The sequence below is a fragment of the Struthio camelus genome, chromosome 12 (assembly GCF_040807025.1).
Source record: "Struthio camelus isolate bStrCam1 chromosome 12, bStrCam1.hap1, whole genome shotgun sequence".
Lineage (NCBI taxonomy): Eukaryota > Metazoa > Chordata > Aves > Struthioniformes > Struthionidae > Struthio > Struthio camelus.
Window position 1 is genome coordinate 2140095 of NC_090953.1, and position 27801 is coordinate 2167895.

Consider the following 27801-nt stretch of genomic DNA (forward strand, 5'->3'; position numbering starts at 1 on the left):
CAGGAAGCATAACTGATGCCGATAACTCCCTCGTGGAGAATCCTCTGGCAGAAGGGGAAAATCAGATCCCTGTAAAGGCCACGTTTCCGCAGGTTTTCAGGGCAGGGAGTCCACGGCGGGAGGTGGCAGCTGCTTCTGCTCCGCTCTCTGTGGAGCTCCTCTTCTTGTTTCTCAGCTTCTGAAACGCCTCTTACTCTTTTGGGAGACAGAGAGATAAATGAGGCCCAGATCTCCTTTTCTGTTGCCGTATTTCTTTTTTTTTTTACCCCTATAAACTGGCTGGTTCTGGCGATCAGGTTCCAAAGAGTCCCTCTGAAAACTCAACCAAGATGCAAATTTCAGATCAAACAGGCCTCATGTCATTTTTGTTCCCAAAAAGCTGGTTTTGCTTTCCACTCAGTGGAAGAGTTTCATTCCCGGTGAGCAATTTCTCCCTGTTCTCGGGCATCACCCAGGGGCCCTGGGACGGAACACGGTAGCCAGCGCTCGCCCAGCCGTGTCCGGAGCTGCCCTCAGGGGCTCAGCGAGCTCCCGAACAAACATCAAACCGTTGCACGCGACAGGCTCTGAGGCTTTTCTCCTGCCTTTGTACATCACCTTCTGGGCTTGGCACTTCCAAAGTCAGGATGCAGGTTTCCCATAAGGAGACCTTGCTCCCAAAATAAGCGGCTGCGAGCGCAGGGAACTGCTCTGCAAACGCGGGATGTCCCGCTGCGCCCAACGCTGCTCAGCAGGCAGAAGCCGGGGAGCTGGAGACACACGTGGCGTGGGTGCGAGATGGCTGGAGATGCTCCAGCTGTACAGAGGGTGGCAATCAAACAATTTTAGGCAATTTTTACATGGGCTGGATGCGTGCGGTCACCACATGGGAATGACAGCCCTTTCCTTGGCAAGCAGAGCATCCCCAGAGCCCGGCATGCCTGGTCTCCGGCCCCTAACGCGGACAGGAGCCCGTAGCTGATGACTTCTGCTGAAAGCAACCAGCTCTTACAGATCATTCCCTCTGTCTTTTACATTTCATATTTCATATGTTTCTTTTACATATGTGCTTGTTCTCTGAGTTTTTAAATATTTCCAAAAAAAAAATTTTTAATTTTCACTGAAAGAAGAAACACATTTGTTCCCTTTGGCTCTTGCTGTCCCCTGAAATTCTGATTTTTGTTCCAGAATTAGGTATGGGAGTAACAGCTAGAAAACACAGTTAAGAACTGAAAATGTTTGATTTCATTGCCCAGCGCTTTGCTGGTGGAAGGGGTGCTGCACAAATGAGCTGCAGAGCATCATCCACATCTCTGCAACAGTTTGGATCCCGCTACTCCTTTGATCTCCATCCCAGACGTGTCCTCTCCCAGCTGGAGTCCCCAAATATATATTTTCTGGAGGGAAGGGCGGGAGGGGATGAAAAGCAACTGGATCTCCCAGGCGCTCTGCAGCATTCAAAAGCATGTCTCGAGCAGAGCTTATCTTCCTTCGGCAGCCCCCGAGCAGCCGACAGACGCTCAGGAGACAGACTTCAGCCTTTGGACGCGTTTCAAGAGATCTTCACTGGTGGCTGGCGGGGAAGAGGGAACAAAACCCATTCGGGACCTTCCTCTTGCTCTTCTGCTTTTCAGGGTGGAAACTGGCACCGCAGCAGCTCCCTTCTGCCACCAATTCCCTTGGGATTTGCTTCACCTCCTGATGGCGATCTGGGTCTCCCAGAGCTTGATGGACACAGGTAGCATGTGAGATGCTCCAGGGCGCTCTTGCAAACAAGACTTGGTGGGGAAAGGGGCCAGGAAAGCTCCTCTAGGGTCGTGTCTACTGCCTATAACTAAACCAAGGGCTATAGTTATCCCTTCCTTTGGAAAAAGGGGGGACTTGTAGGCAGAAGCTGGTCCTACCTCCCCGGTGGGAGAGGCGCAGGTTGACTCCGCTAACGTGGTAGCAAGCAAAGTTCAGAGGTGCTGTAAACCTGCTCGAGGCCCAGGTCCGCCGACCGGGATGCAGCTCCCGCGCGAGCCAGCGGCAGCATCCCGACCCAAAAGTGCCGAGTTCCCGTGGGAACCCGCCTCGCGGGCGGCTCCTCCAGAGCAAGATGTCCCAGCCGGGGCAAGACGGGGACGGAGGGGACTTTGCCGGGCCGCAGACGCTCCCAGCTGGTTAATGCAGCTTGGAGGTCACCGGCCCCCAAATCACAGCCGGCGGCTGCCAGAGGAGCGGTGGGGCCGCGGGAACGGCCGGAAACGATCCGGGGAGTCCCCAACAGCGGGGAAAAAAAATGCTTGCTGGTGTTTTCCTCCAGCTTCTTCGCCGTTAGCTGTCCCGCGGGGCTTTTCCCGAAAGGGTGCCGGGGCAGAGCCTGGCCTCCCTCCCGTCCCCTCGTGCTGTACCTCCTACACGCTCCGCTCGTCCCTCCCACTCCCTCCCCACCGTCGGCTTCTGTCAGGGAGCCGGGAAGGGCTGGGGAGCAGGGAAAGGGTTTTTTTCCGAGCGAGGCTACCAGTCTGGCTCGGTGCCTCCGGCGGATGGTCGGGGCCCATGGACCCCCGCCGCGGGCTCGCCGTCGCCTGGGCTCTCTGCCTGCTGCCAGGTAAGCGCCGAGGCCGGCGGGCGGCGAGCGAAGGGTCCCTGCGGGGGCGCAGGGGGCAGCTGGGCTCTTCCGAGGGGGGCCGAGGGGGGCTGAAAGGGATGCAAGGCTTTGACGGGGCCACGGGAGGAGGAAAGCCGCCCTCCCTCGTCCGGGCTGCGGCCGCACCGGGCGGCTGCCGAGCGTTTCTCCTAAGCGTCGAAGTGGCCGGGGGGGGCGGGGGGGCAGCGGAAGGTTTTAGGCAGAGCTCATTTTGCGACCCCCCAGGTAGCCTGTCCTTCTTCGGCACGCCAGAGAAAAGCGCTTGGGGTTAAATAAGCTCCCGGCGCTGGGATGTGGGACGGGGGAGGCGGCGCGGCAGGGACACACACACACACACGTTTCGCTTTGGGCCGCCAGCTCGCAGCCTTTCCGCACATCTGGCTCCGTGCGCGCCGCGAGCGCCGCGCTGGGGGGGCCGGGGGGGGCGGCGGCGGGGGCCACCGCGCTCCTTATCCTTGGCCACTTGCCTGCCACTCGGAGCTCGGTAGCAGGCGGAAGAGGGTCCCCAGCCGCCGCCGGTGGTGCCGCGATTGTGCTGGACGTCCTTCCTCGGGCAGGCAGCCGGGCTGCGGAGCGGCGGGGCGGAGGACGCGGAGCCCGCAGCCCTGGCACGCTTTCGCCGCTGCCAACGTTTCTCTAAGCATCGTAAGGGAAAAACACGCCAGTTTGGTTGTGGGGTGGGTTTTTCCTCCTCCCGCCATCCGTCCGTCCCCCCCCACTCCCCAACTTTGCGCTTTCTCATTGCGCTGCTGCTGCTTGATAGTTCAGGGCGAGCTGCGGCGCAGTTGCCTTTCTTTGCTTAATGGGGAACATGTGTCGGGGCCTCGCGGCGGAGCGGCGGCGGCGGCGGGGGGCGAGCGGCGGCGGCGGGGGCGCGCTCGCCGGTCCCAGCCGGAGCATCGGGCTGCTGCGACTCGCCGCCGAGCCGTGCTGACGTGGGCTTTCGGGTCCCCTGCCCGCAGCGGGGAGCGGGGCCGCTTCCGGGGCATCCCGGGAGGAGATGCTGAGATTCGGCTGCTTTCGTTGTTTCGAATCGCCCCTTTGATTTTCTGGGTTGCTCGGGGTTTCCAGAGAGGGTGGTCTGGCGCCAGGCTTGGCGCGGGGCCGAGCCTGGGCAGCGGGGCCGGGCTGTGCGGACCCTCGCCTCGCCTCGGCCGGCGGGACACGGCCATCCGCAGCCACCCTCGGACCCCCAGCTAGCCAGGAGGCTGCGACAGCCACTGCGCTCCTCTGGCCGGTGCAGGGACCCCTCTGCAGACCCCTCCTGCTGGCCACCGCCAGCTCAGCGCCGATTTTGGGGGCGTTCAGGCAAATGCACCAAACTTGTTGGTGCGTTTGCTCCGCGCTGCAGCACCAGCTTGGGGCACGCTCCGTCTCGACATGGGCACGCAGCCGATCTCCCTTTTACTTCCCCCCTTGCCCAGGCCGGCTGCCGGCTCGGCAGGGGCTGCCCTGGCAGCCGCGGCAGGACGGGCTCCGCCAGCGGCACCTCCGCGTCCCCGTCACCCCGACCCGCCGCACATGCCCCTCTCTGCGCCTGCCCTGGTAAAGCAGCCGCGAGAGCGCTGCAGCCACCCCTTCCCGCTACCGTCCTTTGCATGCGTTCCCGAATGCTCTTAAACGTGGTCCCAAGCTCTACAAGCAACAAAACAGCTTCTCCCTGGCTTTTCGGGGACAGAAAGCTGCAGTTGTGCGAGCACAAGGTGCTTCTGTAGCTGGCGCTCTGGGGCTGTTTGCTGAAGATTTTGTGGGTAACCAAGAACGCTGCAGAACGCGGGCTCGCGATGACTGATGGCACAGTCAGCTTCGGTATTCCCTGGTTTTCTATCTGCAGCTGGATCAGTGACCAGAAACCAGTGTTTCCTAATGCCTGATGACAAACGCAGGCTTTGCGATAGCGACCTGGAGAGGAATTTGGTGTTTTCAGCATTTCATTGTACAAAGGGTGTTTGGTGGAAGTTAAAGCTAGAGGGAGGCACAGGAACATCTGGTCTGACCCGCTCCCTCTCGGGGCCCGCTAGCTTTTGCCCGCATACCCTATATGAAGCTCAAAGGCTTTCCAGTTAAGCCACACATTTCAGTCCTCCAAAAGAAAAAAAGAAAAAAAATGTGCATCACAGATGGGTTCCAGAGGAGCATCCGATGCCACCGAAGTCCCCGCGGTGGCAGGGACTTTGCAACGTGGGGCCACGCTATACCCACCGGAGCACAGCGCCAGCAGTGGTGCTAGTGCTCGGTGCCGTGCAGGGGACGCCGCGGGGTCGGCGCGACGGGCAAGCTTGCCGAGGCAGCGCCGGCTCCGTGCGCGTGCCGCCCCGCAGCAGAGGATGCTCCTCGCATGCGGGCTGGAGCGATGAGAAAGGAAACGGGAGCGAGAGCAGCACGGTGCGTTTTGAAGTGCCGGATCGTGCCGTTTGACGCGCAGCTGCTCCCGTTGCACGCGCAGGATGCTGTCCTCGGGTTTCCAAGGGGGAACGGGCCCGACACGGCCACAGTCAGGCCAGGCCGGGTGGTGCGGATCCGGATCCGAGTTCCTCTGCGCTTTACGCAGCCTTCAACCTGCGCCTGGAGGCCCCGAGCGCCAGGCTGCACATCTGCTCTTCCTCCCTTGAGAAATTCTGCCCCCAAGGCTGGCAAAGCAGTTTAGTTTTGCAGAACAGCGTTTTTTTTTCCCCCCCCATCCAAAACAAACAAATACATAAATAAATCTTCCACCATCTCCACCATCCAGCTCGATTCTCCTTAGGTTGCCGAGGCTCAGAGGCAACGATCGCGCGCTAAAGCTCCGCTGCAGGGCAAGCCAGCGGCGCAGGTCTCCCCGGCACGCGAGCTCGGCCGCCTTTCCCGGGGGGCCCCGACGCCAGCTGCGGCCGGAGGGAGGCAGCAGAGGCGGCTGGCAAGGCGAGCGAGGCAGGTGCCCTCCTTGCCCCGGCTGCCCGAGGCCAGGATGCTGCAGGGCGGCTCTGGGCAGACTGCGGCACGTATTGCAGCGCCTCTCACCCGGCTCTCCCGCCCGGGGCTCGTCTCCCCAGGCGGAGGGGGGCAGAGGCCTGAGGGCAGCGCCGGTTCCAGCGCCGCGGTTCGGCGAAGCCCCTCACCCGGGCGAGGCGAGGGAGGCACCGGCAGAGCGCCGGCAGCATCCCCCTCCGGCAGCTCCGGCCGCCTGGCCTCAGCACCCCTGCGCCGAGAGCTTATTTTTATTCTTTTGGCAGGAGAGGTGGCTTTCATTCCCAGTATTGTTTCCCAAATGTGTCTTTCTTTCTTTTCAATATTTGACCTGACACGAATCAAAAGTTTGGACCCGACAAAAGCTCCAGTTCCGAAAGGAGATATTTGAGGCTTCCTGCCTTGGCAGGATCGCAAGCAAAACATGTGGGTTTTGGTCACTTATTTATGACCGTGATGTCACTCCTGACAAGAAAATGGGCCTTGGTTCTTGGGGTTGCTAAATCTCCCTGACAACCTTTCAGAAGGCTCTGATTAATTTAATCCAGTTTAAATACTCTCAGATTTTTCTTCCTGCCTCGAATGCACCCCCATCTGTCTGCTTTCCGAAATCCCTGCCCTGCTGTGTGTGCATTCCCCGCACTTTGCCATCCGTTGTTTCCAGCTTCCTTCCCGCTCGCTCTGCGTTTCCAACGGCCGTGGCCCCGCTGCAGCCCCTCGAAGGTGCACAGAGCAGCCCGGTCCCCCCCGGCCGCAGGACGGCGGCGCCCGCTCGCGCCCCGGCGGGGTTTTGCCGGACTTTCCCCCTCCTGCACGCGGCGCGCGCCTTGCTCACCTTCGCGGGACGGCCAGGGCGGCCGGGACGGCCGGGGTCCCGAGCCGACAGCCGGGGGCTCATGTCTGGGGCCAAAACCCCCAGGTTTGGGCCAGGTTCGGGCAACAGGCTGTTTGCGTGAGCGTCAAACAAGCAGCGACGGCTCTCAGGGCTTGAGACGCGGAGGCAGCATAGAAACCGAGGGAAAAAGACCTGAAATGACTTTGTTTTCATTGCCTTTCTGTTTTTTTCTTTCCCCACCCCCATCCCCAGCACTAGTGAAATGTAACCAAACCGCCCCGATTTGCAGGCTAGTCTGGCTCTTTCACAGCTGTGCCATTTCGGTTTTGGAGGGGGGGCAGCCAAGCCGGAGCGCGTGCCGGGGGGCTTTCCCGGGAGCCCGGGAAAAGGTGAAAGCAGAGACACGCTGCTGAGCGCAAGCGCCACGAACCCAGAGGCAAAGTCCGTGTAGCCTCTCTGACCCTGGCTCCGCACCCTTGGAAAGCCGGGGCGCTCCCTCGGCGTGACCTGAGACCGCAGCTTGCCCGGCGGTGCTGCGAATATTTTTTCCTCGAGATGAAGCTTACAATTTTACGTGACTTAGAACTCGTGGAAAACACTGAAGCCATTTAGCAAAGAAAATAAACGGTGTTTTTGCAGAACACGTTAAAAATCAAAGACAACGCTCTTGAGCGGGTTTCGGACGGGAGGTGGGAATAAGCCGGGAGGGGGCTGCAGCCTGCGGGTTCCCCTTCCATCGCGGTAAGCGCTGCCTCCCAAAACACCCCCCTGCAGGCGGATCCTCGAGCAGGGGCCTGCCCGCTCGGTTCCCCCCAGAAATGCCTTGGGCAGCTTTGGGGTTCCCGCCGCCTGCATCCGTGGGCAGGAGCCCCCTGCTCTTCGGCTCATTCCCCTGCAAACCGGGAGTAATTCAGCTTTTCGTGGAAGACGGTGGAGCGGCACGGTAGCAAGTGGCAGCTGGATGTGTCACCGCCCCGCGGCGTCCCAGCTCCGTGGCCTTTCCCCGCTCATCCCCTTTCTTTGTGATGTCCTTTGATGACCAGTCTTGGTAACAAGACCTTAATTTCCCTATTGGGTAATCGTTAAGTTGAAGCCGTTTTAATATGCCTTTTAATGTTAAATAAGGTCAATCTACTGCAAAATATGCTGGATCTGATCCCCCGCGTCTCCTTTTTTTTTTCCTGCTTTCTAGAATGTCTCTTTGCAGGATGTTACAGGTCGGTACCTCAGCCCGCCTTGGCGAGACGCTGAGTTTCTCGGCTTAGGAAGCCAGCATTGCAGGTTTGTTACTGTGACGGCAAAAAATCACATCTATTCCCAACATTCCTGCCTATAAAAACAACTTTCCGTCTTGAATTTTTTGCCTGGGAAGCGACATTCCCCGCTTCTCCTGGTGACAATCCCTTATAAATACCAAACGCGATCCCTCGGAGCGTTCTTTTGCTCTTCCAGCCGCCTTTCCTGACGGTGCCAAAACCTTCTATTTATAACAGAATGAGAAATCCAGCAGCTACTCGCTGCCCGCGGGCAAACAAAAAGCAGGGACATCCCGGCTATCGCATCTACTTCCCCTTATTCCTCGGAGTCTCCTGCGCATTCCCTGCTTGCCTGGGACTTGGACCACGCACATCTGAACTTCAGGAGACCCGAGGGGAAAATTATCTTGTAAAGAAGGAAGGGGTGCCGTACGTACGTGCGCGGAGGGTTTGGATGCGATGCTAAGCCGGCGGGTGCATAAGGGCATGCACCGGAATATTCCAGGCCAGTATCTGCATCTGAGCCCCACGGTGTGCGTAAACCCTCTTTCCGTAGGGTGGTCTCCCAGCCCTGGCAGCTTTTCCATCGGAGAAGCTGGGAAAATAACCTTGGTGCAGCTCCCCAGACACGTCTACGGTGGGAGCATTAGGAGCACGACCGGCGAGTGAGTTCAGTGAGGGGCTGGCTGCCAGGCTCATGCTCAGCATCGCTTTCCAACAGGTCTTCAGGGAGCTGGGAAACACCAAAACTCCCGGGGGGACAGCCTGGCACCAGCCTAGATCCTTGCAGCCAGAGGAGCTCAGATAAGGAAAGCAAGGAAAGAGAGAGAAATGGCCAGCTTTATCCCCCATAGACCACCGAGATTTGCTCCATGGCATAAGAATTGCTCCTGCAGGTGCATCCAGCCAGGCGTGCTGCTGCTGTGGGCGTTGGGCTCCTCTGGGCCAAATCAGCCGTGATGCCGCAGCCCAGGGCTCTTGCTTTAGCCTTGCTTCCCTGGGGCTCCCAGGGGAAGGCTGCAGGCAGAGCGGGCAAAGCCGGCACGAGCAGCTCCTCCTGGCTGGTGTTTCTCCTGCCGCTTTTCCAAGCAACGCTGCCCTCCTCGCCCCACGTTCAGCGCGTGTACGCGTCTGCCCGCGCCTTCACCCAGAAAACCACACGGAGAGCTGCAAAAAGATAGCGCTTAGCCCAGGCCCCTGGCTTTCAAAGTTACAAAAAAGTCTCTTTATGTGGGGGAGACGGCCAGAATTGCCTACGCCTGCTGCTGACGGGGACCGAGGGCACGGGCGCTGCAGCACGGCGCAGGTAAAACCCGGCGTCACCCGCTCGTTTGGGGCCGTTAAAATTCCTGCGCTGGATGGCAGCAGCGCTGCAGGGCTCCTCTGCGGCGGCTCTGCGCCTGCAAGGAGCAGCGCGAAATCTCCGCGTCCCACTGGCAGCCTCTTCCCCGCCGTTCACGTTCCGGGATGCAGCGACAAGACGCGTCCCTAAAGAAAACCCTATAGCGCACAGAGAACTGACTGTTCTCATTAACTTCCACCACCACAGGATGCCATTCACGCGGGGCCGCCCGCGCTTCGGCCGTGACTTTCTGGGGTGGTCGGTGGAAATTTCGGTGGAAGCTGCTGAGTTCCTGCTGCCGGCGCAGCGTTTGTGGTTTGCAGGAGGTGGGCGAGGAGGGTGCCGCAGGCGACCCGTGGGGTGCTGGCGTGGGTGCCCCCGGGCTGCGGGAGACAGCACGGTCCTGCCTGGGACTTTCCCTGTCCCCTTGCAAGGGCTGCACCGCTCGCACAGATGCTGGCTCAGGACATCACCGTGGTCCCGCGGGTCCCACGTGGCCCGGCCGGGGGATCGGTGCGGGGAGGGCTCCCTCGCCCCCGGAGCAACCGTAGAGGCCCAGCAGCAGCTGCCTCCGTTGGCAATGGCCATTGCAATGGCCTAGAGGAAATAAAGTATTTTTTTTCATAAAACAGAAGCGTGTTTTTGCTTTGGTAGAGATGGCTGGCGCCACCGCAGCGCTCCCTAGGAGCACGTCAGCACCTGAAGGATGAAACCTCCTTGCAGGCCACAGGTGGGCTGGGGAAGAAGGAAGAGTCCTCCCCGGTGCCTGTGCAGCTGTGGCCTCTAAACCTGAAATGACCCAGCTTAAAACCAGCGGCTCCCTGGGGGTGCTCTTTGGGGTGGTGTTGGGTGCTGCAGGTGAGATGAGGCTTGGGCTCCTCTTCTCCTGGGCTGGCTGTGGAGGTGCAGCTGGGCTTGTGCAAGTGCCTTGCTCTTTACCTGGGTCTCCTCTGCTCTCTTCCCTGCGGTGTGCTCCTGCTGGTGTGGCACCTTGACTGATGGAGTCCCCTTTTTTTTCTCTCCCCAGGGTTCAGTGATGCCTTCAATATTGACACCAAGAGGCCCAAAATCATAGCTGGCTCTAAGGAGGCATATTTTGGCTACACAGTGCAGCAGCATGACATTGGGGGGAAGAAATGGTAAGTGAGCTTGGTGCTGGTCTGAAGAGGAGGGAGGTCTAAAACAACCTGTGCAAAATGCCCAGTCTTTCCTTCTGCTCTGTCCTGCCACTGGTGTGGGGTGGGCTGTGCTTGTGCTCCCTGTGCTGAAGGAAATCAAAGTTCTGCTCTGGGTGATGCTGGTACCAAGCCCAGGCCAGGCCATGGGATGTGGGTTTGTACCAGATGAGAAAAGAAATCTCCTCCTGTCAAAAAGAGGAACTCTAAATGAGGGTTAATAGTGTATTTAATGTGTGCCAGTTGTATGTGCATGGAGGGGAAGGAAGGGGCAGTGCTGGAGTGCTGTGTGCTGGGCTTGGCAGGGTGAGCCTCAGTCAGGGTTCCTGTGTCTGTGAAATGGGGCTGTTAGGGAGGTGCAGAGGGCTTTTTGGCTGGTTTTTGCATCCAGACAGCAGGGTGTTGTGGGACCCAGGGACAAGAGGGCCCCCTGGCAGCAGGTGGAGATAACCTGTTGTGACACTTCTGCCATGGAAAATGCCTTTTTCCCCCCAGGGTTCTCAGTGGCAGATGAGCCTGATGCTGCTGGTGGTTTTGCACCATACCAGCCTTCCGGTGTGTACAGCTGGGCTGGGGCAGGTGCTGGGAGCTGGGATTCGATTTCACTTCGGCAGGTTCCCAGTTCCCTGGGGTTGTTCCAACTCCAAAACTCAGTGGAAACCCATTTGACTTTTGGGTGAAGGCCATTCCTTTTCATACAGTTTCCACTGAAGAGCTGAGGTCTGCAGAAGTGATCAAACTGGCCTGCATTTGTCACTAACGCAAGATGAAACTTGGATGAATTCTACTCAGGTTTTGGGTTTCACGACAGAAGTTTTGCCCTAGCCAGGGACTATCTGCAGCTGGGAAAGGAGAGGAGCCGGTGCTAAGTGGCTGCTCGGCAGATGCCGGAGGAGACACTTAATGTGCTCCGGAGTCCATCCAGATACTACAGCGATGAGGGCAGCTCAAAAGCACATGAAACTCCCGGCAGTTGCAGAGCTCAACAACCTGCCCAGGGTGGCACGACAGCCAGGTTTAAAGCAGCAAGTAAACACTGAATGCAGACCGATACCTCTGAGATTGAAAAGAAGCAGAGCCTGTCCTGCCGCCCTCGTGCTCAGCCGATAGCTCAGTGCGAGCCGCAGGGGTGCGGGGTGGCTGCTGGAGAGGGCTGGATGTAACCTCGGGTTCCCCAGCTCTTGTCACCACCACCGAGCATCCCTAGTCCCCGTTTCCCTTCTCTCTGACACCGCGTTGGAGTTATCCGCCCAGGCACGCTGCCCTGCAGCCCGCGTGAGCGTTTCTGCTGGCTCTGTGCCCCGGGTGCTGTAAGGCCATGGGCACTGCACGTTTTTTTCCAAATTGTACCATGTATTGAGTTAATTATGGATGGAGCCGCTGGTAGCAGTGCGGGCAGGGGGGCTGTTATAAACAGCGATGGTAATGCTGCATCTGCGAGCGTCCAGAGCACTGGACTGGGGCTAAGGAGGTGATAAGGGATCTAGCGCTCTCGGCAATGACCCTGGTGAGTTTTTTAGCAATTAAATATGCACTGCTGTTCCCAGTTCTTGGTCGTGGTTTCCCTCCACTGCCCAGCAGGGACAGAGGTCAGTATTCCTGAAGGGTTGTATGGTGGGATGATGCTGCGCTTTCCTGCGGGGTCCTGTGTCTCGTGGGAAGGAGGGCAGCCGTGCACCCTTTCCCCACGCGGCTCCTGGCCGCCCCGAGCTCTGCGCTCCCGGGAGCAGGGGTGGCCGCCTTGGCCCCATTGCAGGGCAGGTCCTGAGCAGGGATTTTTGGCAGCCGGGTCTCTCTCTCTTGCTTTGCTTTAGGCCTTGCTGTGTGCAAGCTGCAGGAGACAACCCTATGGGGCTCATCCTTGAGGTTTCTCCTCGGAGGTCCAAACCCTCATGTCCCTGTGCCAGTCCCTCAGTTCAAGAGCTCACATGCGGCACAAAGCCGCTTGCAGCCCGCAGAAAGCCAGCGCGAACAAGCATGTGTGCAGAAGTTAGGGTGCTGCCGGCTGCTTCAGTTTGCTACCAACTGATAAGTGAAACGCTAAAACCCTCGTGGCTCAGGGAGAACCTGCTAAGTCAACACAAACTGTTACCCCACTTCCCTGTGACTCAGGCATTTAAAACTGAGCAGGGGAGAAGAATAACCACGCTAGCCAAATGCCCTGCAATTAGGGGTTTCGGGGACATTTTGGGCGGTTTGCTCTGAACGGTGCTGTCAGCAGATCCTCCCTCTGATTCACCGCTGCCCGCGCATGCAGGCGTCTTGCCGGGAGCGATTCTCAGCCAGGGGGTTTCTAGGCACCGTGGCCGCTTCTGGGTGTCAGGGGATGTCCTCACCGGGGTGCATCCATGTGCAGGTCCACAAACATCATCGGGAAACCTTTCCGCAGAGCTGTTGCTGCCTGGGCAGTGACACGGACTAGGTGCCTCCTGGGATCCTTTCTGTTCTTGCTGGCTATGGACCCAAGTTACGTGACGGTTCCCTGCTTGGGCAGCTCACGTTTAATAGCCAGGAGCCATTCACTCCTGGTGCAGAAGAGAAACCTCTGCCCCTTCTTTGCTTGAGAACATGGATATTTACCCTGAAAAATGCTTTTTTTGGGGGGGGAGGGGGGAGTTTTGGGTAGCCTGAGAACACAACTGCTTGTGGCCAAAGGCAAGGAAGCCAGGAGTAAACACTGCTGTCAATAGTTCCAGATTTGCACAAATAACGTGAATTCCTGCTATTTCTCCTGCCCAAGGCATAGGCAGAGCTGACGGGGACTACTCACGATGACAGTCCCTTGAACCGAGGGACTGTTGCTTTACTGGCAAGAGAGCTGCTTTAGTGTTGGATGGAAATGTCACAGTTTCACTTGAACCTTCAAGTCCACAGCCAGGCATGGGTGCAAACTCCCGGAAACACGCAGTTTCCAGTGCAGCCCCATTGCTTTGTGCCCAGCGGGCAGGAGCTGCAGCAGGGATCTCCGTGCGGTGCTGGTCCATGACCCGCATAGCTTTGTGTTTGCAGCTGCGTGGGCTGGAGCAGTTGGGGCAGCTCAGCTCGTGCTGGGGTGCTGTCACACCTTGAGGGTCTATCTCAGCTCCTCCTGCACAGGGGACGGTCTGGTTGTGCTGCCAAGCTGAGGTGGTTTGAGCAAGACGCTGGGGGCGCGAACGTCCCTTCCCGGGGGCGAAGCCGACACGTGGCTGGCAGTGAGATCCTGGAGCCGATTGCTGTGACAACCCAGGATTAATTGCTTAGCTGATCGTGTCAGGACACTCGGAGTCTTGGACAGGCTCTGCTAGTCTAAGTTCATGAGCTTAGCCGTTCAGATTTGGTAGGCTTAATGCGGGAACCCAAACTGAAGCCTCCTCATGCACCCAAGGGGGGCTCAGCAGGAGGCTGTGAGCAGTCGGCTGCTGCAGCCACGAAAGCGCACAGAGCCTAGCTGAGCGTCGCGGGCTTCGCTTCCAGGGGACTATCGGCTCAGCCCGGTGCCGGCATCGCTCACCTGGGCTCCGCTGCATACAGATGACTGATGCAGGGAGCTGTGGGTTGGGGCGTGTGGGTCAGGCTGGTTTCGGAGCAGACCGGCGGTGTGCACACCTGCAAGACGACGGTGTGACGGGGACCGCGCTCTCCGGGGCTGCCCGTCTGGCACCGCAGCGCAGGCTAGTTTTCCTTTTGCACTGGTCTCTGCTGTGCAGTATTTTGTACTAGGAATTGGTCCAAAATCCCCAAAAATGTGACGGTATTTGAACTGGGCCCGGCGAGAGACTTGGCTTCCACAAAGAGGCATCTGATGGGTCAGAGCGAAGCCCAGCAAACTCTCTTTAGAGATTGCGGTTCCCCAAAGCAGATAAGGAACAGGAATGAAGCGTCTCTGCCTTCGCGTTCCCACCCACCTTTGCTTTCGGAGACTCTTGTGGGGGGGGAAAAAATTTTCATCCTGAAAGTGCTGAATATTTCCCCTTGGAAGGGAGCAGCACAACCCAAAGGGAATAGCACGTGCAAGCACCAACCTCCAGCAGCTCGGCGGCCGGGTGCACGGCTGCAAGGCGCTCGGTGCCGGAGCGCTCCTCCAGCGATGCGTGCCCACGGGTGGGCACGTCGCTGCGGGTGGCGGGAAGCCTTTTGGGGCTGCGGGCTGCAGCAACGGCAGCTTAGCTAGAGATGCTGTTTGTAGAGATGCTCTTATTGCCTGCCTTTGGGCTGCTGCCGCGGTTGGCGAGGGTCTGGTTTCCCCGGGGAAGCGGCGGAGGGAGGATTTTTTGCCTCCTTCCTGCGGCAGGACGCTGGGTTTGAAGGCAAAATCTGGCTCATTTTGGCCCTTCTCGGGTCTCCCCTGCCAACGTCAACCCACACTTTGCAGTAGTTTTCTCTTCTGTCTGTTCCTCCGCATGTCTGTTCCTGAAAAAAGAGGAGGTTCTCTCTATAAAATAAGTGATGTAGGTATATAAATACACTATGCATTCATACAGGCAATTATATGGTATAAAATGTCTATTAAAATGCATGTACATGTTTTTTAAAAAAAAAAAAAGCCACCATGACTCACTTTGGCTAAAGGATAAACGCCTGAACAAACAAAACGCCTGTAGCATAAACCCAAGGGCCGTACGGGGAGAGCGGCTCTGCCACATGATAGTGACTGTGCAGCGCGTCAGCCGGGGCCATGGGCTCGGGAGCTGGCCGAGGCCGAAGAAAGGCAAACGATGAGATGAAATCACGGTTTGCTAGTAAGGCAGAAGCCAAGAAAGTTATCCTTGAATATCAGCCCTGAAACTTCCAGCAAAATCCACCGAAGAGCAAAGGAGCTCCAAGAAGCTAAATGGTTATCTCAGCAACGTAGCCCGTATAGGAGCGATCGTTATAACAACAGGAGGAAACTCAGCTGCCAAGTACCAAATGTGGAATCTGAGTACTTTGGCACCCGGGCTCAAGTCTGAGTCTTTTAATGCTACTTTTGGCCAGCATAGGCGGTTTTAGAAGGATTTCAAAGAAATATACATATCTATATAGGCATATTCTTGTGTGTGTGCATGTACACAAACTCACGCGTAATATTTGGTAGGTATATGCTTAGTGGCAACTATTTTCCCTTTTCTAACCTTTAGCAGAGGGAGCCAGACAGTTTGCACATGGGGGCTGTAACTGCAGCCCTGATAGTGGAAAATCTGGGAGGAAAGAATTCAGATGATTAAACTCCAGGGGAAAAACACTGGGATATGCATTCAGCTCTAAAAGCCCATCGATTCGCGGGGTCGCGTTCTCTGTTCGCTGCCTCCCAGAGCAGAGGGTGACTCTCGGGCCTCTCTCTCAACGCTTCCTCTCCCTTTCTCATTAAGTTGGTGGTGCAATCTAAGCTTTCTCTAAATATGTGTATGGAAAAAATGGTAACGAAAGCCACACCAACGAGCATCGTAGCTTTGTACAGCAGCAGTAACTCAGGGGATGCTCTGCCCCAGAGCGCTCCCAGCACAGGCAGGGCACTGGGACCTCAGGGCGCTGAGGTCTGAATGTCCCAAAATACCTGGTGCCGGGGGGGAACGTGAAGCTTGTTGGGAAATCAGAGCTTCCCAGGCATCTGCACATGGGATAAAGTGGCCAGACAGAGGTTTTGGTTAAAGGAGATGGAGTTATTTTAAGGGCAGAGGCAACTGCATTGTTATCCCGAAGGGGTGTCTCGGCCTGGAGCTGCTCCTCTGCCCCAAGTCACGTTTTGGTCCATGCAGTGTTTTGGGGTATTTTAGGTGTGAATTGCACGAGTCCAGAGTGGCTTGTTGCTGTAGATGGATTTCTTAGGGCAAAATAAGTATGGTCAAGCATGTAGAGCCTTTCTCCAAAGGCACATGGGGCACACCCCTCAAATCGGGGTGCTCCTCTGCCCCGGGGGGCTGGCAGAGCCCCGTGACCCTTACACAGCACGTGGGTGTTTGCATTGCATGTAACCTAAATTTGAGTTGGGAGTGTGTGTGTGGGGGGGGGGGAAACGTTCTTAAAGGTCCGAGATTGGGGTGAAAAGGGAAGAAGCTCTCTCCCTCTTTCACCTTCCTCTCCTGGCTGCGTCTCTTGTTTGCTCACCATCATCGAGGTCTTGCTGCTCCGGAGCAGGAGCTGGATGCACGCAGAAATGCGCTGCGTCGTGGGGGAAAGCGGCCACAGTGGCTGCTCCAGAGGGTGACCCCCCGCCCTTGGCGGATCGCGAGCTGGGGTCCTGCCCTCGGTCCTAGGTGGGCACCGTGCACGAGCCGGCGTTCCCAGCGGGGCGTGCTAGCTGCGGCTCTCGGCTTTGCATCACCACCTAAACGATGGCCTGTTCCCTGCCCTCCTCCAAAGGAAACGTGTAGGAATGGAAAATGTATATGGGGCTGTGGGGGGCAGGTGCTGCAGCGGCAGGAGGCCCTGTATGCGATGCACCCCATAGGCGATGCACCCCATACATGATTCGCTGTGTACGTGATGCTCCGCGCAGCAAGCACCAGGATCGCTGCCCCAGTCTGCGAGCGCTCTTTACCCCGCACCAGTTTGTGTCTGGGGACTGAAAATTTTCAGCTATGCAAAAAACTAAAGCTTGGGAAGAACGAGCTGTGGAAGGAAGGCCCTGGAAATAAACATCTATTAGCCTTCAGAAACCATAAAAATAATAAATAACGCATTCCCGAGCTGGCTCGGGTGCTGGTGCCGTGCTCCCGGCGAGGCGGCATCACCCCGGCCGGGCTGCGCCGGGTCAGGACTCGGGGTGACGGATGGTCCCGAGCTGCCCTCTCCCTCCGGCCCCGTGCTGGCGTCTCGCCCTGCCCCGGCCCCTTTGCAGCATGCAAAGCCCCAGCGCAGGATTCGGCCCCGGACCGCCGCGGGCGAGGGTAGCTGTGACCCCCGCGGCCGCTGCCGGCGCAGACATGACGTTTTCAGTCTGAGCGTAACCCAAGGAGGGAGGAAAATCTGCTCGGAGGATTTGAAGCTGTAATTGTGCTGATCTGGAAAAACAGTTAAAGGGTTTGCTATTTCCCTACTACTGCGAGAGGCTTTCTTGGCTGCAGCTCTCCTGTGGTTTGGCCAGCTCCCGAGCGCGCGGGTTATTTTGGTGAAAGGGTACATAGCTGCGAAGCATTCCTCCGGCGCGGGGGTAACGTCTGCTCCCGCCGCGCCGGGGCCACGGGGTGCAGCCCGCCTCACCCCTTCCCTTCTCCCATCGCACGTTCGGGGTGTCCTGCGTCGGCGCTCGCCTCGCAGGGAGCACCCGCCCGTCCACGCTTCCCGACAGCAGGAGCAGCGGCTCGTGGCTGTGCGCGGCGTGGGTAAAATCCTTGGGTCACGTAAACAGGATCTAGCTGGAAACCCAGCAGCTTTGTCGCGAGCACCCGGGTTCTCCGGGGCTGCCCCCGCCTCACGCCTGCCCGGGGGCACCACGGAGCACCCACAGACTTCCCGTTCCTGAGCATCCTTTGGTGCAAATCAGTGCCATTCTGTCACAAACTCTGGAGCCGGTCTGCATCTGTTGCGTGCTTGTATCCCTTATTTATTTATTTTTTGGAAAGTGTTTGGCCTAATCAGAAGAATAGACCCGGTCCCGCGTTGTCCTTGCAGGAGAGCCGCCTCTCGGTGCGGCTCAGCCTTCGCTGCCGGCTGGGCAGGCTGTGCTCGGTGCCTCGCACTGGCCCCGGCAGGGAGAGCAGCTCCTCGGAGCGGTTCCTGGCCCTGCGGGGATGCTCCTGGGTCACTTGCCCGGCCGGCCAGCAGGTCCAGGCAGCGGCCAGGGCTCTCCCCGATGGACGCGGCATGCGTGCACCGGCTCCTGGCTCAGCGCAGCTGCATGCGGAGGTGCCAGGGAAGGTCTGGCCGGGTGGGCAGAGGCGCTGCCCGGCTGCTGCACCATCTCTGCGCGTCACCTCCAAGGCTCGCCGGCCCCCGAGGGCCTGAGCGTTTCCTCTGCCCCAATGCCAAGGGTTTCCCCCGGGGTTTCTGAACCAGCAGAACAAAAGCAGCGTTCCCTGACTCGCGCCTGCTTGCTCTGATGCCACTCTGTGCGTCCCCGTGCTAAGGTGCACCAGGATTTTTGGAAAGAAACGGAGGAGACGGAGGGGCTGCGCGAGGCGGGCAGCGGCGGGAGCTGGGGTTGCCGCCCGGATCGGCCATCACCTCGTCTCGGAGGCCCATCGTCCTCCACTGCTGGGTCCTCAGCACACAGATGAACATTGTCTTAGTGGTTTTCAAAGCATCCTCGTTACAGCACAGCATCAGCATCCCGGCGATCCTCCCGCGGTTGGAGGTTAGAGGTGTCCCGAAACCGCGTCCTGCCTCCGCCTCGCACGCGCCCTGCAAAGCATCCCCGGGCTCCCGTCCAGGGATCTGCAGGGAGAAAGGGCGTCCCGCTCCTTCCCGTCCCCTGCAGCTCAGCCGCAGAAGGGCCTTTGCAATCACAGCCTCATGCAGGGTCTGGAGCGCAGTCCCTGCACTCGGGCGCCGCAGGGCAGCCGGACGGAGCACCGCGCTCCGCAGCATCCCAGCGTTTGAGCGCGCTGCTGCTCAAACGGATGATTTCGGAAAGCGAGAGGCAGCCGGGGAGAACTGGAATCGCAGAGCAGGGTTTGCTCTGAGAACCCCCAGAAGGAAGGTGGGAACGGCGCGAGCCCCGAGGTCCCGGCTGCGAAGGGGCTGCCTGACGCCGGCAGCGCCGGGGCTCCCGACGCCGCGGTGGAAACCTCGCTGAAAGGCCTCGCCTGTAAACACCTCTTCATTACAATATCCCTAAGTACAAGGGAAAAAATTACACCAGGAAAAGTAGGAGAGTATCATTATTGCTGACCACAATATTCTGCGAGTTCCTGAGACATGTTTTGCAGCGCGCCCGTCATATGCTATTTTAAGGAGAACTCCAGTAATTGTGCTTACTGCGATGGCGGTTTGATCGCCGCAGGAGAACTCGCGGCTTGCTGCGAAAGGGGTGCTGCAAACGCCGGGACGAGGCGGAGGCTCGAGGGCTCCTCGACGTCCTCTCCAGGACGTCGCCAGCTCCCACCAAACCTCGCCGATGGAGCTGGTGCCGCTCTTCGGAGAGGCTGGTTCGCCCGGCACCCGCTCGACACGCTCTGCCCTTTAATCACGGCTCGAAGCCGCCGGAGCGGCGCCCGGCCCCGGTCGAAGCAGCCCAAGCGTCCCACGTCCCTGCGGGTCGTCGCCCGCGGCGGCCCTTGCTGCTTCCCGTTACGTCTGTGCTCGCTTAAAACAGCCGTGGCTGGAGATGGCTCGCGCCGGCGGGAGCGAGGGGTGACGCCTCCCGTCCCTGGGGACGGCCCCGCTCGTGCTTCGTTTTGCAAGGAGAAGGGTTTGCTATTCGACCGGCAAAACACGGATCAGCCCTGAAGAAAGGCAAGCGCGGTTGCTTGTGCTTGGGAAAGACGGAAGGACGGGCTGCTGCCGGGTCCCCCGCGCGCCGCCCCGCAGAGCGGGCGCCCGCTTACGGATCGAACTCGTTCCGATATAGGCAACAGGGAAACTTGGAAGCGACTCGGCGGCTCCGCGGGGAACGGTTCGTCCGAGCGGTGGCTTGCAAGTCCCTCTAGGGACAACGCAGCCTCGCGAACGGCGTCGAGGTGCCCGCGCGCGCCGCCGAAGGAGCCCTGGCCGCTTCGCCAGCAGCGCTCGGCCCCGAGCCGGGCGCCGAAGGCTTCCCTTGAGATCCCGATGCGTGCATCCCGATGCGTGCATCCCGATGCGCGCCCTGCGCGCGTCCTCCGTAAGGGCTTCGTTGGCCCCGGCGCCCCCGCCGGACCAGCGCCCCTGCTGCTGGGCAGCAGCTCGGGACCTCGGCTCCGCGTTGTCCTCTCCCGGCTGGCAGAGCCCGGGACGATGTCCCTAGCCGAGGGAGGCCGGGAGCCCCGTGCAGACAGCGCGAATGCCTTCCCGCGCCGTGATCATCCTCTTCCTCCAGCTCCCAGCTGCAAACCCCGGCCTTGCTTCCTCGGCTGGATTAAACCTCCCGCTGCGGTTTGCGTCGCGCTCGGCTTCGCTGTGCTACGCTGTCGGGCTCAGGCGGGAGCTGTCTGCAGCCCCCCCTCTCCCGGGGGGCGACGGCTGGGCTGCGCGCCAAAGCGTCTGACCGGGGCCGTCGAACGGGTGCCTTCGTTCGCCCCCTGCCCGGCTGGAGGCTCCGGTGCGCCGGCGGCCCCGGGTGCCTCCCCGGCCCCCCTTCCCGGGTGGACGCCCGCGGGCGGCGCGGCTCGGCCGGGCGCCGGGCTCGGGAAGAAGCCGGCCATCGATGGGTCGGTGCTCGGGGAGGCCGGCGCTGCGTGCCGGAGAGGGCATCCGGGCAGTCCCAAAGCCGCCTGGAATCGGCGCGGCTGAGCGACCTCGAATGGCGGGCTCCCGAAGGGAAAGCCCTGGGGTTTGTTTGACAACGCCGCCTTACTCCCGAGGTTCGGCTTTGGTTCGCTCCTATTTCTGTGACTAGCGAGGGACGCCACGCGCGCTCCGGGCCCGGCGTCGCTCCGTGTGCGTCCCGCCGCGCCGGCAGCCGGATGCAATCCCTGTAAGGCGACGGCTCCGTCGCCTCGCTCGTCGCCGTGAAAAAATAGTCATAGCAAAAAAAAAAAAAAAAAACCACATTTCAGAGTCCGTTCCGCTGTCATATTCTGCCCGAAGAGCCACAAACCCACTTAAAGTTTTCCGCAGCTGAACTCTCCCTTTCCTGAACCTCCTCCGTCGCTTCTTCGTCCAGTTCCATCCTGACCGAATTAGCTACAAGTGATGTTGTCCTGCCGGAGATTAAGTGTTCCGCTGATCGAAAAATCCTGTGGAAAGCACCGCTGCTGCTCCGCTCCTCCCCGCTCCTCGCGTGCCAGCGTCGCCAGCCAGACGTACCTTCTTTCCCTGATTTCTTTCCCTTTAATCGAAACGCCTTGGGACTCCCAATGAGCTTCGCAAGTCCTCTGCGATGCACGGAGGGAGCCTGTGATTCCGGGCGTTGCTCCCTACGAGATCGGGAAGCGACCGGGTGCAAACTTCAGGAAAGCGCCGTCGCCGGCCGACGTCCGGACCGTTCCCACGGGCGAAACGGGGGCGATGGGAGACGCCAGCGGGCGCGAGGCGCTGCCTTCCTCCGGGAGGACGTTGTAAAACGTCCGGTTTTGTGCATTCGAGCACCAGAAGCTCTTGTTCTGACCTCCGAGAGAAAGGCCGAGCGGTCACGAGAAACGGATCCCCCGAACCTCTGCGTCCGGAAGACGAAGTGGCGCCTGGCCGCTGTCGAAGGAGAGCTTGGCAGGCGGGAGCGGAGAGGCCGGATGGGCAAGCCTGCGGGCTGCCAGAGCTCGCGACAGGGTGATGGGTGCTACAAATAGGAGGGAAGCATGACTTGAAAGCTAATACTATATAAGGACATTTGGCAGAAATTAAAAGTCAGGAAATAAAGAACGTTTATGAAAGAGGCAAAACCATCGGGGTAATACCCAAGATCGTCCGAGCAGGACAGCAACGTCTTTAGGAGCAACGGCTTCGCTTTAGAAAGCAATGGGGCAAAACTTCTAGCGCCAACGGTGAAAAAAAGGCAGGACTATTAGTCAATATTCACCTTTTCTTTGAAAAACCTTTCAATACAGGTGCAGCCCAGAAGGAAACGATCTGTTCAAGTGATGGAAGGTACTCTGCAGGGTTAAGGCCCTCTGTAAAATTTGGCTTGGTGGCACAGCAGACTGTTTTAAGGGAGTACTACGTGGCATCAGCGATGCGCACAGCAAATTATCAGCATCCGCTACGGACGGGTGCCTTGGGGACGGTGCGGGACCGGCTCGGTCGCAGCCCTCCTGGGGCGGCAGCACTCCGGCTCTCCCGGCGACGACTTCCCAGATGTGCTCCAGCCAAACATAGTTCACTGAGCTCAATGCAGGCACAGTTGGGAGAAAATGATGTCTATGATACACAGGAGTTGGTCAGATAATGTTTTAGCACCGTGGGGGGAAAAAAAAAAAAACAACCAAAAACGGTGATTCAATCAGTACCAAGTAGCTGTTACCTACAATTGCTCTAAACATGGCAATAATTGAACGTTTTAGATATAATGTTGCCCTAAAACGCCAGCAGCAGGGCACTGTGCACTCTGTCAATGTTCACATGAAATCATTTAAAAGAACGTAAAAAGAGGGAACCGAATCTGACGCATCGTTTTGCTGTCTGATGTGAAACGTCCTGCAGTTACCCGCACCGACGCTCCAGACGGCGGCTTGTGCGGGACATCATAAAGTGGGATAGAGCCTGGCCTAAAATGTCCGGATGGCTTGCAAAGTAGCAATTGAATTTCCGCTTTCCTTACTTCAGACGCAGCACAGATAGTCCTAGAATGTTTCCACTAAAATCTTGGTTTTCAAGTTTTTTCCAGGATAAAAGTTAAAAATATGTCCTCAGACATGTTGCTCTGAGCAGTCTGCGCTTTTCCCATTTAATTCCTTTTTTGCTTTTGTTTTCCCCAGAAGGAGTGCATGAGAAGGAAGGGGGGAGAGAAGGCTCGTTTGGTTCTTATTTTCTTTTAAAGCTTCATTTATTAGCCAAACGGTGACTGCCCCTCCAGTCTTTGCAGAGAGCTTTGCTTGCTTAGGCTCGGGCCCCGTCGGAGGCAGTAACCGTCCCAGGAGAGTGCGGGGCGTGAGCCAGGGCGATGCAAAGTCGGTGGTGGGTGCTGTGGCTGGCCGGCCTCTCCCAAGCATTTGTTGTGGTGGTTCGGGAAGGGCCCTTTCTTTAGAGAAACATTTAAACCACAGCTTAGAAACCACAAAAATAGGAGAGACTTGTAACCAACCTGTGAGTTAGCGAGTAGGCCAGTGTCTCTGAGCAGCTCTTGAACTCTGGTGAACATCTGCATGGCTCCTGCAACGGTGCAGTCACCTTTCAAACAGCTGAAAAAGCCTTTTTCCTTCACTGCCAAGTTTCCATGAGAATTCGACAACTTCAGCTAATTAATCATTTAAATTTAACCCAAAAGGGAAAACAATGCCATTGTCTTTGGGAGACAAGAATTCTGTTTTCATTAGCTTCGCAACCCCTTTGCATTTATGGCAGCGTCTATAAATATTTGGGCTTGCTTTTAGCTTTGAGCTCTGACGTAGGGCTGGGGAATTGGTGGAATGTGTTGTTTTGCAGTCTCAGATTTTAAAGACTTGCTTTGACCTAATGAGCGCTCCTGTTTAGGGCTGGTGAGCGTTAGTATTGAGTGGAGTGGCCTAGCTGGGACTCTACTGCTGGAGGAAGACAGAGAGGAGCCCACGCAACGCTGCAGTACTTGGTGTGGCTCCGATAGCCCCAGGTGATGTTCAGATCTCCTGGTATTTGTGCCGTCAAGGTGGAGCTGCTCTGGGAAGTTTCCATTAAAGCCTGATTCTTCTTGGGGGATGAAGAATAAAAAATGAGGATACGTGCTGTTGTTCATGGGGAATTCCTGAGGAGTACAATGAAAAACGGATACGTGCTCTAGAGGACCCTGCTTGAGCAGGGAGGTTGGACTAGATGATCCCCAGAGGTCCCTTCCAAGCTCAACCCTTCTGTGATTCTGTGATATGAAGTAGGACCGAGAGACCCTTTCTCTCCATGGGTCGGGTCATTTCTCTTTCCCATCTTCTGAGGTATCTCAACCTTTATTTCTTTTCATCTCCAAGGACTTTCTCTCTCGCCCATCCCATCTCTCAATACATTTCACATCTACTCTGTGCCCCGCTCTGAGCATGAGTAAGCGGCTGTCGATAGTGAGGTAGAGCAGAGACACGACTGAGCTCCTTGCACTGGTGGGGCAGCAGTTATCCAGATTGCCCCAAACTTCTGAATGCTATTGAGAGTAGTTCCAGACTGTTGCTATTTTATCCTAATTGATCTCCTGATTAGCACTGAATTTGTGAGAGGGGAAGTATTTCCATTAAAATCCTTAAGCGTTGCTTAGATTTTGGAGATTTTAGATTGGTGAGCAATCTCATTTTATAGTGATGCAATGAAAGAATTAGTGTTTAATGTCTTTGTAGAAGCAGTGTTACAAAAATGACCGTTTCTGGTCTAACTGGGAACATCTGTGCTGAGGACAGTTGCTTTTCCAGCTGTTTTATGGGGTGATGCAGAACAAAAGAGGTTCTGTTTACTTGGAGATCTGGACGTGGAGGGTTGTTTCAGCTTGCCTTCACCAGAAGGATTTTGAAAGCAAAATGCAGGAGAGCAGATATGTTTTGGGCTAACATATTAGGAGCAGAAGATGCCGGTAATCCGTGGTTCAGGGTATTTTTGAACTAGCCTGGAAGGAATGGCTGAATTCCTCAGGTCCCGCTCTCCTCCCCCTTTGGTCTGCTGGTTTGTGCTATTCTTGTCAAGTCCACAAGGAAAAGCGAGAAAAATATTTGCAACATCCCAGACACATGCAGGGAGTGGCCTAGCTGATTGCCTGCACCCTGAATAGGAGTATTCCTATTCCTTAATGTGTATTTATCAGCTGATGAACCTCTTATTTTAAAGCACAGATAGATGCCAAACATCCTTGCCTTCCACTGCGGTGGTTGTCCTCGTGTGCCACTCTGGGCTCCTCATCAGTGAACAGGCCAAGCTCAGAGCGAAACTCTGGGAAATCCTTTCTTTGAGCTTTCTTACGGGGAAAATTCCCCAAAGGTCCTAGTATGAGTGTTGGTCACCGCTATAACAGCTCCTTGCTTTTGCTCTCAATGTTACTAGGCAGGAAGTTTCTCCTTTCTAGTGAGGTTTGTAACCATCTCTATCCTCAAGCCCATCCTGGCATTAAAAGGTTCATACCTTCAACAGCACCAAGAGGTGATGTTTCTCTTTCCCCACCAGAAATCAGGGACGCCGTGGCCCGATAAAGTGTCCTCAGGAGGATGCTGACAGCTTCAGCACCAGTCCTGGCTTCCGGGGCTGGGCGATGGAGCTGCGTTCTCAACCCTCACAGAGCAGTGGCCTTGGCTGGAGGTGGCTGGGGGACCTCAGCCCCTCCAAGCACGGCTGGATGCTTTTGCAGACCTCGCTGCAGGCATTCGTTGGGCTCTGCTCTGCCTGTTACTTCCAAGCAGAAATGAGTCGCTTTATCATACGTTATTTCTCCCTGCTGTTGTGGGAAAGGCGAGTCAAACTGGCTGTTGGCTACTCACATTGAGCGTGGTGTCAGCAACAACCATCTCTCCCTTCCAGCGAGTCACGGACTGAGGAAACTCCCTCCAACATGTCATAAGCAATGTGGGAAGTGCTTGGGCCATAAGTAACTTTGGCCGCCATTGTCACCCCACGATGTTGGCTGGGGGTTGTTCCCCAGGCTCCAGGCAAAAGCGTGGGGCAGCATGGCATGTGAGGTCAGCAAGTGGTGCTTTGTGGCCACAAGAAATAATGTCTAGCAGGAACCACCGAGACATCCATTTCCAGCCATCAGAATGTTTTCTCTCCACAAGGCTCCAGTGGTGGGTTACCACCACTGACGGGTGGGATGGAGACCGGCCCCAGCTGCCTGCAGCCATCAGAAATGGCACCATCATGCGTGGAAGTGCATATAGATAAATACGCGTAGAGGTTTATGCCTGTTTTCAGAAAAGGAAAGGATACGTCATTGAGTTGTTCTGTGCCACTGGGGAAGCAGTATGTGACCAAGAAAACCTTTATTCACATGGCTGTTTCTAGCCAAGTGCCTTGTCCAAGTCCCAGTTTGATCACATAAAGCTCAGAGATGTTTCCCTCAAACAGGAATTCCTCATGTTTCCTCTCCTGACTCTTCTAGTGTTGGATATAATGGGGTTTTGTGGCTTACAAGAAGCCATAACCAAAAGCATTTTGACCACTTCTTTGTGGGGATAGGGTTTCATTTTTTGCTGAAACATGGCCCTCACAAACAGCCTCTGCGTACTGACGGAAACCTCTTTCCTGCAGGCTGGTGGTGGGAGCCCCCTACGAAACCAATGGACAGCAAAAGACGGGAGATGTCTACAAGTGCCCAGTGAACAGCGACACCCACAGCAACTGCACCAAACTCAACCTAGGTACCTGGCACCCACCCTGCGTTGGGCTCGGGGCCGCTGGGGAATGGGAGGGAACAGTGCCTTTTTGACACAGCTGGGTGAGTGGGCTATTTATGGGTCTTTAAAAATGCCCCCTGGCACATTGCCCAAATTCTCTCCCAGAACACGAGGACAGCAGGTTTAGGGAGGATTTTTAGATAAGAAATGAACTCAGGTGTTCATGTAACTCCTGGTGCTAGGCTTCAAGAAACATTAGCGTAAAGTCAAGCAACTCAGGATGAAACAAAAATTATTCATTATTTATTATTATTTATTATTTATTTATTATAACATAAATCGTTGCGTTTATTAATTGATGAGGACAAAATTGTCAGTGGATAAAATTCTTCGCTTGCCAGATTAGCTCGCACTTGCCCTCTTTCTCTGGATGGCACCCGCCTTCGATGCAGCCTGAGTGAGAACAGGGATAACTGGGCTGACACATCCCAGGTCTGAGCCCCACTAGCAAACAGCTTGCTGCGTACTCCCGTGTGTGTATGCGCTTCTGGGGGATGCTCGAATGACGTGTCCCCCAGAGGAAATTTCCTGGGAGGGGACAGGTTTTGCTGCCGGTATCAAGCCTGCCCCTGCAGCTTTGGTATTCAGGTAATAGAAATTTTCGTGCAGCGCCATCGCCTCGTGATGCTGCTTTGGCACAAGGAGCAGATGCCAGGGAAGGAGAGGTCCACAGCCAGATCCTCTCCAGCTCTGGGAAGGACAACCCTTCTCACGAAGAGGCGGAGAAGTCCACTTCTTCTATACTGCCGCAATCTGTATGCGTTTTTAGTCTGCAGAGGCCTAAGTGTAGGAGGAGCTCATCTGAGCTGTACCAATGTCTCAAGCATGGTCACCACCAAACCCCAAGCTGCCTGCGTAACATCATGGATGCAAAAGCCCAAAAGTGCCATTCAGCCACTAGAGCACCATCAGGAGACGTGCAGACTCATGCACATACAGGGAAAAATACATGAAGTCAGCCACCAGCTCCCAGCCATAATAACCTATCGCAGCAGCACCCGCATTGCTGGATGACTGTAAAATACAGTCTCGAGTGCCAGAGCTCAGAGTTATTTAGTGAGAGCTTGGCCAGCATCATGCTATTCCTCCAGCACAAGTCCAAGACCTCTTTCTCAGCGTTCTCCTCTTGGGCTAATCAAGCCCTGACCGTGCCAATACGAGAATATTGGGATGCTGCGACCTGACCTTGCCCAGTCAGAGCAGTGCAAGGCGCTGGGACGCCAAGGGCAAAAAATTCCCCTTCACTGCTGAGAGTGAGCCCGAGACCCACATCGTTGATGGGTGGGTCCCTAAGGCAGCAGGGAATGTAGGAGCCGGGAACTTTCTCATGATCTTGAGGACCATTGTCTGGGCTTGAGGGAAGAGTCTGGGATTTTTTATACTGGAGCAGCTGTGCAGTTGTCATTTTATTTTCCTTTGTTATTAATCTGAAGTATTCTGGGTTTCAAAGCTGATAAGGCTGGAAGAACCTTGGCTCATTGAAAATATTTCTGACTGAAAGTGACAAAAACGGCAGCCAACTCTATTTTTGTTCGAAAGCATTCAGTTTTCATTTTTCTCTTATTTTCTAATGACAACATCAAAATTCTTCAAGGAAAGAAATCTCTTCTGTGT

General features: G+C 56.8%; 1 protein-coding gene across 1 annotated transcript in view; it reads left to right on the forward strand.

Moving 5' to 3' along the window:
• Positions 1-2419: 2419 nt before the first annotated feature.
• Positions 2420-27801, forward strand: part of ITGA11 (integrin subunit alpha 11) — a 61398-nt gene continuing 36016 nt past the window's right edge. Inside the window, exons 1-3 of the mRNA XM_068958505.1 lie at positions 2420-2572; positions 10018-10129; positions 26042-26151. Of these exons, the coding sequence (XP_068814606.1) occupies positions 2521-2572; positions 10018-10129; positions 26042-26151 (274 nt within the window). The 5' untranslated portion in view covers positions 2420-2520. The remainder of the gene's footprint in view (positions 2573-10017; positions 10130-26041; positions 26152-27801) is intronic.